Genomic DNA, 12205 nt, shown 5'->3' with positions numbered 1-12205 from the left:
ACGCTCTTATATTTATTTACAGAGGGAGTACTGATCATCAGGGAACAAAGGAAGCGGGAGAACAATCATCAGACAATGCTGTTACCATAAACAAAAATTATAAATCTGAACTTTCAGTATACACACATGACAGCATTCTTTCTTAGAACATTGCCATAGTTCAACTACTTGGAGCATTGGAACCGATCTCACTTGAGGCACAAACACAGGGGAGGGGAAGAGATGACAAAAACAGACTGGGATATCACTGGAACTTGCCAGGCAATTCAAACACATCGTTTATGAAGACGGCGAAACCGAAAAGGAATAGAATAAATTGAAAGAACATATATTGGAGCTTCCCATAGCACTCGGAAGAAGAGACAGACACTGAATGGAACATCTTGTTAGCACTGGGAAGGAGGCGGCCGCAGAAGCAACTTATGGTCTGCAAGCACCTACTCAATCTTCCATGCATGTAGGATGAGCGAGAAGCCGAGGCCCTGCAGCTGAGACTCCCTAAAAATCTGCGAGTACGACCACGGCATCGACTTCTCGGGCGCCTGGCATGTCTGGAACATGAACACGGCGTTGCTCGTCGTCGTCGGCCCGAAGAGCCAGCTGTGGACGTCCCAGAACACCTCCACCGGCAGGCCGTCGACGAGGATCGTCTGGTTTCCCCTGAACTTCCATGCCAGCCTCTTCACCTGCATCACCGGCTTCTTGTCGATGCGCATCTCGAGGCACGGGTCCTTGAGGCCGACGGTGTCGCACTCTATCACCAGGTCGTGGAACTGGCCATTGTCGCAGAACTGCGCCTTGGCGGAGTAAATCTTCTTGCCGTAGATGTGCTCCTTCCTGGCGACGAAGGCGGCGTTGAGCGCCGGGCGGTTGGCGCCGGTCTTGCGGTAGGCGTCCTTCTTCATGTCGCCGAGCAGGAGGGCGAGCTCGAGGTCGAAGAGCAGCGCGACGTAGAAGCCCTCCAGCGGCTCCGGCCCGGCGCCGAACCTGGCGGCGGAGAGGTCCCAGAAGATGTCGACCTTGGCGCCGTCGGCGTCGAGGGTCTTGGAGCCCTTCTTCTTGGAGAAGAGCCAGGGCTTGATGTCCGCCTTGCAGAGGCTCTGGCCGGAGAGGGCGTCGACGGCGACGCTGAGGCCCTGCCCCATGAGGCTCTTGCTCCAGGTGACGGAGACGACGCAGGGCCGGCCGGCGAGCTGCGTCTGGTAGAGGCAGGTGACCAGGTTCTGCGCCGCGCCCTTGCCGGCGCTGCTGGAGGAGGAGGCCGCGTCCGCGATCTGGACGCCGCTCTCCCCGAAGCAGGACGGGAAGTCCCTCATGGCTCGCCCGCGCCGCGCTTTTCAGCAAACACCCTGCGTGCGTGCGGCCCCCGCTCAGAGCCCGGCGGAGCTCCCCGCAATGCCGGACAGGGGGAGCGGCGGCGCGCGGCACCCTCCTGCCCGCGGCTATACGGACCGCTGCCGCAGGGGATTTCTCGATCCGGCGGCAGGTGGGCGCAAGATCCCCCCGCCTTTACTGCCGAAAGCGGCACCGCCCGGAAAGCAAGCGCCCCAATCGATCCGGCAGCAAGCTTCCCCGCCCTCTTCAACCGCAATCAAGGTCGGCCCGAAGCTCCCACCTTCACCGCAGAAGCCGCATGGGAGAGGGGAGCAAGCTGGAGTGGGGAGAGCACCAGCAAGCAAGCAACCAAAGCCAAAGCCAAGCTGCAACCACTGCAGTATCTAGCTAGCTAGCGGCCAGAGGAGGGGGAGGGGAGGTGGGAGGAGCGAGGAAGCAAGCAGAAGCAGCAGCCAAGAAGTGAGAACAAGTAGTAGTAGGCAGTGGTGAGGGGGGAAAGGAAAGGAAAGAGACAAAAGGCCCGGGGGATCAAATCAATGGGGGCAGCCCTACCAGATAACAACGCAACGCAGCACGCAGCGCTCACTGTCAGCCAGCCAACTCACTCACGGTGGAGGACGGAGGGAGGAGCAGGTGCCATGCCATTGCCACTCTCTCTCTCTCCCTTTTGTAACTGCTGCCATTGCCCATGGTTTCTTTTGCTTGCGTGCCACTACAGTACAGTTTCAGTTAGCACTGGCTGGAGGTAGTTTCTGATCTTTTTTCTTACTGGCGTTGGATGATATCTGGATCGGTGGGCTGAATGAGGGTGAGGCGAGAGATTCCTGAGGTACGTGGAGACAATTGTCTCTCATGCCAATTTGCTGCTTGCAACTGTCCAAAAAGATTTTGGCCCTCTCTTGTGTGTGGTGGAGTACTTTCTCTTGGGTTTTTGCCCCTCTCTTGAGGTGAGTAGAGTCTGTCTACTGCCTTTTGCCATGAAAAATTGATTGGGAGTTGTGGGAGGAGGACAAGTTCACATGCATTACAGTGCAAAATGACTCGAGTCTGTACCCTGCTACAGCGAATGCAGTCAGTGTTTACTCCATGCACGCCTGCCCTGCCCTGCCCCCATCTCTTGATGTTCTTTTTCTTTTCTAGAACAAAATTTAATTACCTGTAATTTCTTCTGTAGTGTGTGAGAGAGAGAGAGAGAGAGAGATTTTAATTTTCTGTAAGAAAGTATTTGGCCACTTGGTTGATTATAGTAGAGTGGGTGCAAGGTGGCTATAGTACTTGTGTTTGTACGTGATGATGCCTCCAAACAAATCAAATAAAAATTAAAGGCAACTTGAGACTTGTGTTGCCATTGTCACCCCAATTTTTTTTAAATTAGAGATGGTATACACTTACATGTCGACACATGCTTTCTCAATTATTGCCCTCACATCAACTGCTTATACATCATCACATTATTGTATTTCTTGTACATGCACTCCATGATTGGGTCATTGGGTGTGTGTGCGCAGCTTAAAATTCCACTGCATACAATAGTGTCTCCCCAAATTTGACTTTAGATCATGTGAAGCAACCAGTGAGGCTGGTACTGCTGCCATAAATATTTTATACCGCATGTGGCGTATAATATTGAGTTTCTACTAGTGAATAAATAGGTAAGGAAATGGATTGGAAAAAGAAATCAAACTGGGACCTAATTTTCTTTTGGAGCAACAAACCAAAACTGCTGGCCCAAAGCCAAAAGTGACGTGAGGTACTTAACTGAGATCAATGAGAAGGACAACGGTTTTCCTGGGCCTGGGGCCCGCCCATCTCATCCGTTAACTGCACGCCCACGAGCAAGCATTTACTCTTTCCTTTCTCTCTCTCTCTCTCTGCTTCGTCTCCACGCAAAGGCACACACAAAATTTACATCTTTTTTGTTTTTAATGATCCGAACCAACTTGCATTTTATCACATTCAGAAAACATAGTGTTGCGTTCTTTCTGAAGGTAAATTGATAAACATAATACATCAGACTGAACTTATTTACTTATTCAATAAGAAAGTAAATGATGATCCAACTTAGTTGATAAATTAAACATAATAGTGCATCACATCTGATCAAGCAAATTGAAACAAAGACGAACGTCAAAAATCTGTTGTAAAACATGAAGTTGCATCAAGATTCTTTGAGGACGTCGTCTCCAATTACGGCATTTGCACCTCGATTTTCCACCATGACCGAGTGAGAATTTTTGCAGAAGACCAAATTTGCATAAACTGGGCTAATCTTGAAGGATCCTGTGACATGGCCTAACATGGCCGTTGGATCAAAAACGGACGATCCAGATCAGTTACTGTAGCACAAAGTACTGTCGAGACGGGCGTTGTAGTTAGGTACTGTTCATGCATGGTGGTTGAGAGTGTTGCTCACATTGACCTCACCGTTCATTCTTGATCGGACGTGCGAAAATAAGGGGTTAGGATCCTCTGCAGTACTGTACCGTGCTGTACAGTCACTGCCATGTGGGACCTGGCCCCACATGTCATCGACACTACAGCACCATATGGTACTGCAGAGGATCTCAACCCGAAAATAAGGGACATGTTATGCTACTGTTTATCGATGACATGCCCACAACATGTCACTGGATCTCAGTCCACTTGAGCTGGCCACCCCAATATGTAAGAAAATGATACCGTTGAACGCACCATGGTTGGGATACATCCCTTTTCCGATCATGTTTTCAAACTCTCCATGGAAAGTATCAAAGTAGGTTCCTATCAGTGATCAATGTGCGAGCCATCACATATTGACAAACAACAGCTAGCGATAGGTACCTACTCCTATTAAACCAACTCTTGCTGTTTAGATGATCCACTCACATTATATACAATATAAAATGATCACTTGGCTGTTCTCATTATAGCTTTCTTTCAGGTTTCATAAAAAAAAGTTTCGAAACTTCAAATTAAATTTAGTTTTTTAAATTTTACAAATATCGTTTTTCATCGTATATGTGTGACTCTCCTTATATATATGCACCCACCCCACTTGAACTAAAACAACAACTCTATACATGTGGAGTAGAACACTAGACACCTCACTGCAGGTACAAACTTTTTTGTTCATGAAGAAAAAAAAATGCTCCGGGCCCATCTCATTTACTCAGGCAAGCCTACTGACAAAATGGTAGCCATTGGTGGTGCTCAGTTGCTAAAAAAAATTGCGGGGTGAGTTGCTAAACTTTTTGACACCATCAAAATCGTGCATGCTTTCTTTTTTTAGGTGATATTTTGCTGATGATATAGCCAGCCATCAATCGGTTGCACATTCAGATGTGTTGCTCTCAACGTTCGCATGCAGTCGGTGTTCACTTTAAAGCTCTGATAGCTACTACCATGCACAAATATTGAATCTGTCATGTGAAGCTGATACTGCTCAATTTGAATTTTACAAGTATAAAACAAGGAAAAGGTAATGACCATGCGACCATGACGATGTCTTCGCATGACCATATTGGCAAGTGAAACTGAAAGGATGTAGGGCCGTCAGATAGGAACGTGAGGGGAGGTGGATGGAAAAAATTATTTTAGAAACTTTTCAAAGTCCAAAAAACTTACTTATATATTACTAGAAAGAATTATACATATAGAAACCTAAATTTCTCATGGGAATTTTTGTTCATCTGCAATCTGCATGGAGAAGACGAAGATCTAGAGCTAAGAAAGCATGATTAGCATCTCCAAAGCTGACCTGCAAATGTCTCGGGTATATGTCCGGACATGGTCCGCGGACATGATGCGGGAGGGAGATAGGGCTGCAAATGAGTCGAGTTCGAGCAAGTTGAATTTGGTTTGGGTCAGTTTATACTAAAATTCGAGCGAGTTCAAACTGGGCAATGAAGGAAATATGCCCTAGAGGCAATAATAAAGTTGTTATTTATATTTCCTTATATCATGATAAATGTTTATTATTCATGCTAGAATTGTATTAACCGGAAACTTAATACATGTGTGAATACATAGACAAACAGAGTGTCCCTAGTATGCCTCTACTTGACTAGCTCGTTAATAAAACATGGTTAAGTTTCCTAGCCATAGACACGTGTTGTCATTTGATGAACAGGATCACATCATTAGAAAATGATGAAGGAAATATGCCCTAGAGGCAATAATAAAGTTGTTATTTATATTTCCTTATATCATGATAAATGTTTATTATTCATGCTAGAATTGTATTAACCGGAAACTTAGTACATGTGTGAATACATAGACAAACAGAGTGTCACTAGTATGCCTCTACTTGACTAACTCGTTGAATCAAAGATGGTTAAGTTTCCAAGCCATAGACATGAGTTTTCATTTGATTAACGGGATCACATCATTAAAGAATGATGTGATTGACTTGACCCATTCCGTTAGCTTAGCACTTGATCGTTTAGTTTGTTGCTATTGCTTTCTTCATGACTTATACATGTTCCTATGACTATGAGATTATGCAACTCCCGAACACCGGAGGAACACTTAGTGTGCTATCAAACGTCACAACGTAACTGAGTGATTATAAAGATGCTCTACAGGTGTCTCCGATGGTGTTTGTTGAGTTGGCATAGATCGAGATTAGGATTTGCCACCCCGAGTATCGGAGAGGTATCTCTGGGCCCTCTCGGTAATGCACATCACTATAAGCCTTGCAAGCAATGTGGCTAATGAGTTAGTTGCAGGATGATGCATTACGGCACGAGTAAAGAGACTTGCCGGTAACGAGATTGAACTAGGTATTGAGATACCGACGATCGAATCTCGGGCAAGTAACATACCGATGAGAAAGGGAACAACGTATGTTGTTATGCGGTTTGACCGATAAAGATCTTCGTAGAATACGTAGGAACCAATATGAGCATCCAGGTTCCGCTATTGGTTATTGACCGGAGATGAGTCTCGGTCATGTATACATCATTCTCGAACCCGTAGGGTCCGCACGCTTAACGTTCGGCGACGATCGGTATTATGAGTTTATGTGTTTTGATGTACCGGATGTTCGGAGTCCCGAATGTGATCACGAACATGACAAGGAGTCTCGAAATGGTCGAGACATAAAGATCGATATATTGGATGGCTATGTTTGGACTTTGGAATGGTTCCGGATGAGTTCGGGCATTTACCGTAGTACCGGGAGGTTACCGGAACCCCCCGGGGAGTATATGGGCCTTATTGGACCTTAGTGGGAGAGAGGAGGAGGCGGCCAAGGTGGCCCCCCCAAGACCAATCCGAATTGGGGTGGGGGGCCGGCCCCCCTTTCCTTCCCCCTCTCTCCTCCTTCCTTCCTCTCCTACTCCAACTAGGGAAGGGGGAATCCTACTCCCATCGGGAGTAGGACTCCCCCCTTGGGCGCGCCATAGAGGGCCAGCCCTCCCCCTCCTCCACTCCTTTATATACGGGGGAGGGGGCCACCCCATAGACACACAAGTTGACAGTTGTCTTAGCCGTGTGCGGTGCCCCCCTCCACAGATTTCCACCTCGGTCATATCGTTGTAGTGCCTAGGCGAAGCCCTGCGTCGGTAACTTCATCATCACCGTCATCACGCCGTCGTGCTGACGAAGCTCTCCCTCGACCTCAGCTAGATCTAGAGTTCGTGGGACATCACCGAGCTGAACATGTGCAGATCGCGGAGGTGCCGTACTTTCGGTACTAGGACCGGTCGGATCGTGAAGACGTACGAGTACATCAACCGCGTTGTCATAACGCTTCCGCTTTCGGTCTACGAGGGTACGTGGACAACACTCTCCCCTCTCGTTGCTATGCATCACCTGGATGGATCTTGCGTGTGCGTAGGAATTTTTTTGAAATTACTGCGTTCCCCAACAAATGATGTGATGGACAAGACCCATCCGTTAGCTTAGCATAACGATTGTTTAATTTTATTGCTATTGCCTTCTTCATGACTTATACATGTTCCTCTGACTATGAGATTATGCAACTCCCGAATACCGAAGGAACACTTAGTGTGCTATCAAACGTCACAACGTAACTGGGTGATTATAAAGATGCTCTACAGGTGTCTCTGATGGTGTTTGTTGAGTTGGCATAGATTGAGATTAGGATTTGTCACTCCGTGTATCAGAGAGGTATCTCTGGGCCCTCTCGGTAATGATCATCACTATAAGCCTTGCAAGCAATCTGACTAATGAGTTAGTTGCGGGATGATGCATTACGGAACGAGTAAAGAGACTTGCCGGTAACGAGATTGAACTAGGTATGATGATACGGACGATCGAATCTCGGGCAGATAACATACCGATGACAAAGGGAACAACGTACGTTGTTATGCGGTTTGACCGATAAAGATCTTTGTAGAATATGTAGGAGCCAATATGAGCATCCAGGTTCCGCTATTGGTTATTGACCGGAGATGTGTCTCGGTCATGTCTACATAGTTCTCGAACCCGTAGGGTCCGCACGCTTAACGTTCGATGACGATTTGTATTGTGAGTTATGTGATTTGATGACCGAAGTTTGTTCGGAGTCCCGGATGAGATCACGGACATGACAAGGAGTCTCGAAATGGTCGACAGGTAAATATCGATATATTGAAAGGCTATATTCGGACATCGGAAAGTTTCCGAGTGATTCGGGTATTTTTCGAAGTACCAGAGAGTTACGGGAATTCGCCGGGGGAAGTAGTGGACCTTAATGGGCCATGCGCGAAAGGAGAGAAGGGCCTCAAGGGGTGACCCCCCCTCCCTGGCAAGTCCGAATTGGACTAGGGAGGGGGCGGCGCCCCCTCTCTTTCCTTCTCCCTCGCCTACTCCTTCCCTCTCTCCCCTCTTGGAAAAGGAAGGGGACTCCAACTAGGATTGGGAATCCTAGTTGGACTCCCCCTATAGGCGCGCCCCTCCTAGGCCGGCCTCCTCCTCCTCCCTCCTTTATATACGTGGCCAAGGGGGCACCCCAAAGCACAATAGACAACACAAGTTGATCTTTAGCCGTGTGCGGTGCCCCCTCCACAGTTTTCCACCTCGGTCATATTGTCGTAGTGCTTAGGCGAAGCCCTGCGCCGATAACTTCATCATCACCGTCACCACGCCGAAGTGCTGACGAAACTCTCCCTCGGCCTCAGCTGGATCAAGAACTCAAGGGACGTCACCGAGCTGTACGTGTGCAGATCGCGGAGGTGTCGTGCATTCGGTACTTGATCGGTTGGATCGCGAAGACGTTCGACTACATCAACCGCCTTACTAAACGCTTCCCCTTTCGGCCTACGAGGGTACGTAGACACACTCTCCCTGCTTGTTGCTATGCTTCTCTTAGATAGATCTTGCATGATCGTAGGCAATTTTTTTGAATTACTACGTTCCCCAACAGGCAAAACTCAAGGTTGAGTTGTACAATGTGGCTCGTGTTCAGCATGTAACGGTCACGAGTCGATCTCAAGCTAGTTTCTAGCTAAATAAGATGATGTTTTCAATAAATGATGACAAATTTACAAACAAGGTAAGCCATGACACAACATAAGAAACCATTATATAATTCAACTTATTCTCTCTCAACCGAAGACTAGTACTTGATAGCAAGATATCATGGATGAACTAGCAAGAAGAGAAAACGAAGGTGCGTATGCTCCCAAACTTTGGCCAAAATAACATGATATTTAACAAATGGCTGATCACATAACATATTCCATCTAAATTTTCTTCGCACTTCATTAAGCTTTCATGTTTTGTAGTAGGTAAAATGAAGAAAATAGTACACAATGTATATGGTAATAAATTATCCATTTTCTTTTAACTATCAAAATTATGCAATATAATTATAAGATATCAGGCTATCGAGCGAGCCAGTGTGGCTTAAGATCAACTCGTTTTTGGATCGAGCTACATAAAATTTTCATACTCAGCTCATTTCTTTTTGAGTCGATCTCGAGTTGACCCAAAATACGAGTCGATCTCGAGCGGCTCACGAGCCTCGAGCTTTTCTTGTAGCCCTAGAGGGAGCTGAAGGAAATATGTCCTAGAGGCAATAATAAAGTTGTTATTTATATTTCCTTATATCATGATAAATGTTTATTATTCATGCTAGAATTGTATTAACCGGAAACTTAGTACATGTGTGAATACATAGACAAACAGAGTGTCACTAGTATGCCTCTACTTGACTAACTCGTTGAATCAAAGATGGTTAAGTTTCCAAGCCATAGACATGAGTTTTCATTTGATTAATGAGATCACATCATTAGAGAATGATGTGATTGACTTGACCCATTCCGTTAGCTTAGCATTTGATTGTTTAGTATATTGCTATTGCTTTCTTCATGACTTATACATTTTCCTATGACTATGAGATTATGCAACTCCCGATTACCGGAGGAACACTTTGTGTGCTACCAAATGTCACAACGTAACTGGGTGATTATAAAGGTGCTCTACAGGTGTCTCCGATGGTACTTGTTGAGTTGGCATAGATCAAGATTAGGATTTGTCACTCCGATTGTCGGAGAGGTATCTCTAGGCCCTCTCAGTAATACACATGACTATAAGCCTTGCAAGCAATGCAACTAATGAGTTAGTTGCGGGATGATGTATTACGGAACGAGTAAAGAGACTTGCCGGTAACGAGATTGAACTAGGTATTGAGATACCGACGATCGAATCTCGGGCAAGTAACATACCGATGACAAACGGAACAACATATGTTGTTATGCGGTTTGACCGATAAAGATCTTCGAAGAATACGTAGGAACCAATATGAGCATCCAGGTTCCGCTATTGGTTATTGACCGGAGATGAGTCTCGGTCATGTCTACATAGTTCTCGAACCCATAGGGTCCGCACACTTAACGTTCGGTGATGATCGGTATTATGAGTTTATGTGTTTTGATGTACCGAAGGTAGTTCGGTCTCCTGGATATGATCACGGACATGACGAGGATTCTCGAAATGGTCGAGACAAAAATATCGATATATTGGAAGCCTATATTTGGACATCAGAATAGTTCCGGGTGAATTCGGGAATTTACCGGAGTACCGGGAGGTTACCGGAACCCCCCGGTAAGTGTATGGGCCTTATTGGGCCATAGTGGAGAGAGAGAGGAGGCTAGGGCAGGCCGCGCGCCCCCTCCCCCTCTGGTCCGAATTGGACTAGGAGGGGGGCGGCGCCCCCCTTTCCTTCCTCCCTCTCTCCCCCTTCCTTCTCTCCTAGTCCAACTAGGGAAGGGGGGAATCCTACTCCCAGTGGGAGTAGGACTCCTCCAGGGCGCGCCATAGGAGGGCCGGCCCTCCCTCCTCCTCCACTCCTTTATATACGGGGGAGGGGGCACCCCATAGACACACAAGTTGATCATTGATCTCTTAGCCGTGTGCGGTGCCCCCCTCCACCATAATCCACCTCGGTCATATCGTCGTAGTGCTTAGGCGAAGCCCTGCGCCGGTAGCTTCATCATCACCGTCATCACGCTATCGTGCTGACAAAGCTCTCCCTCGAAGCTCTACTGGATCGTGAGTTCGTGGGCCGTCGCCGAGTTGAACGTGTGCAGATCGCGGAGGTGCCGTACGTTCGGTACTAGGATCGGTCGATCGTGAAGACGTACGACTACATCAACCGCGTTGTCATAACGCTTCCGCTTACGATCTACGAGGGTACGTGGACAACACTCTCCCCTCTCATTGCTATGCATCACCATGATCTTGCGTGTGCGTAGGAATTTTTTTGAAATTACCACGTTCCCCAACAGTGGCATCCGAGCCAGGTTTATGCGTAGATGTTATATGCACGAGTAGAACACAAGTGAGTTGTGGGCGATACTAGTCATACTGCTTACCAGCATGTCATACTTTGATTCGGCGGTATTGTTGGATGAAGCGGCCCGGACCAACATTACGCGTACGCTTACGCGAGACTGGTTCTACCGACGTGCTTCGCACACAGGTGGCTGGCGGGTGTCAGTTTCTCCAACTTTAGTTGAATCGAGTGTGGCTACGCCCGGTCCTTGTTGAAGGTTAAAATAGCACATACTTGACGAAATATCGTTGTGGTTTTGATGCGTAGGTAAGAACGGTTCTTGCTCAGCCCGTAGCAGCCACGTAAAACTTGCAACAACAAAGTAGAGGACGTCTAACTTGTTTTTGCAGGACATGTTGTGATGTGATATGGTCAAGACATGATGCTAAATTTTATTGTATGAGATGATCATGTTTTGTAACAGAGTTATCGGCAACTGGCAGGAGCCATATGGTTGTCGCTTTATTGTATAAAATGCAGTCGCCATGTAATTGCTTTAGTTTATCACTAAGCGGTAGCGATAGTCGTAGAAGCAATAGTTGGCGAGACGACAACGATGCTACGATGGAGATCAAGGTGTCGCGCCGGTGACGATGGTGATCATGATGGTGCTTTGGAGATGGAGATCAAAGGCACAAGATGATGATGGCCATATCATATCACTTATATTGATTGCATGTGATGTTTATCCTTTATGCATCTTATTTTGCTTAGATCGACGGTAGCATTATAAGATGATCTCTCACTAAATTTCAAGGTATAAGTTTCTCCCTGAGTATGCACCATTGTGAAAGTTCGTCGTGCCGAGACACCACGTGATGATCGGGTGTGATAAGCTCTACATTCACATACAACGGGTGCAAGCCAGTTTTGCACATGCAGAATACTCTGGTTAAACTTGACGAGCCTAGCATATGCAGATATGGCCTCGGAACACTGAGACCGAAAGGTCGAGCGTGAATCATATAGTAGATATGATCGACATAGCGATGTTCACCATGGAAAACTACTCCATCTCACGTGATGATCGGACATGGTTTAGTTGATATGGATCACGTGATCACTTAGATGATTATAGGCATGTCTATCTAAATGGGAGTTCTTAAGTAA

At 46.8% G+C, this 12205-nt stretch overlaps 1 protein-coding gene across 1 annotated transcript; it reads right to left on the bottom strand.

The window, feature by feature from the left end:
• Positions 1-68: 68 nt before the first annotated feature.
• Positions 69-2023, bottom strand: LOC123123345 (uncharacterized). The gene has a single exon (XM_044543838.1). It carries the CDS (start codon positions 1314-1316, stop codon positions 438-440), a length of 879 nt encoding a protein of 292 aa, XP_044399773.1. The 5' UTR covers positions 1317-2023; the 3' UTR covers positions 69-437.
• Between the last annotated feature and the right edge of the window lie 10182 nt (positions 2024-12205).

This window comes from Triticum aestivum, chromosome 5D (genome assembly GCF_018294505.1).
Source record: "Triticum aestivum cultivar Chinese Spring chromosome 5D, IWGSC CS RefSeq v2.1, whole genome shotgun sequence".
Taxonomy (NCBI): Eukaryota; Viridiplantae; Streptophyta; class Magnoliopsida; order Poales; family Poaceae; genus Triticum; species Triticum aestivum.
This window is presented reverse-complemented; position numbering and strand designations above follow the sequence as displayed.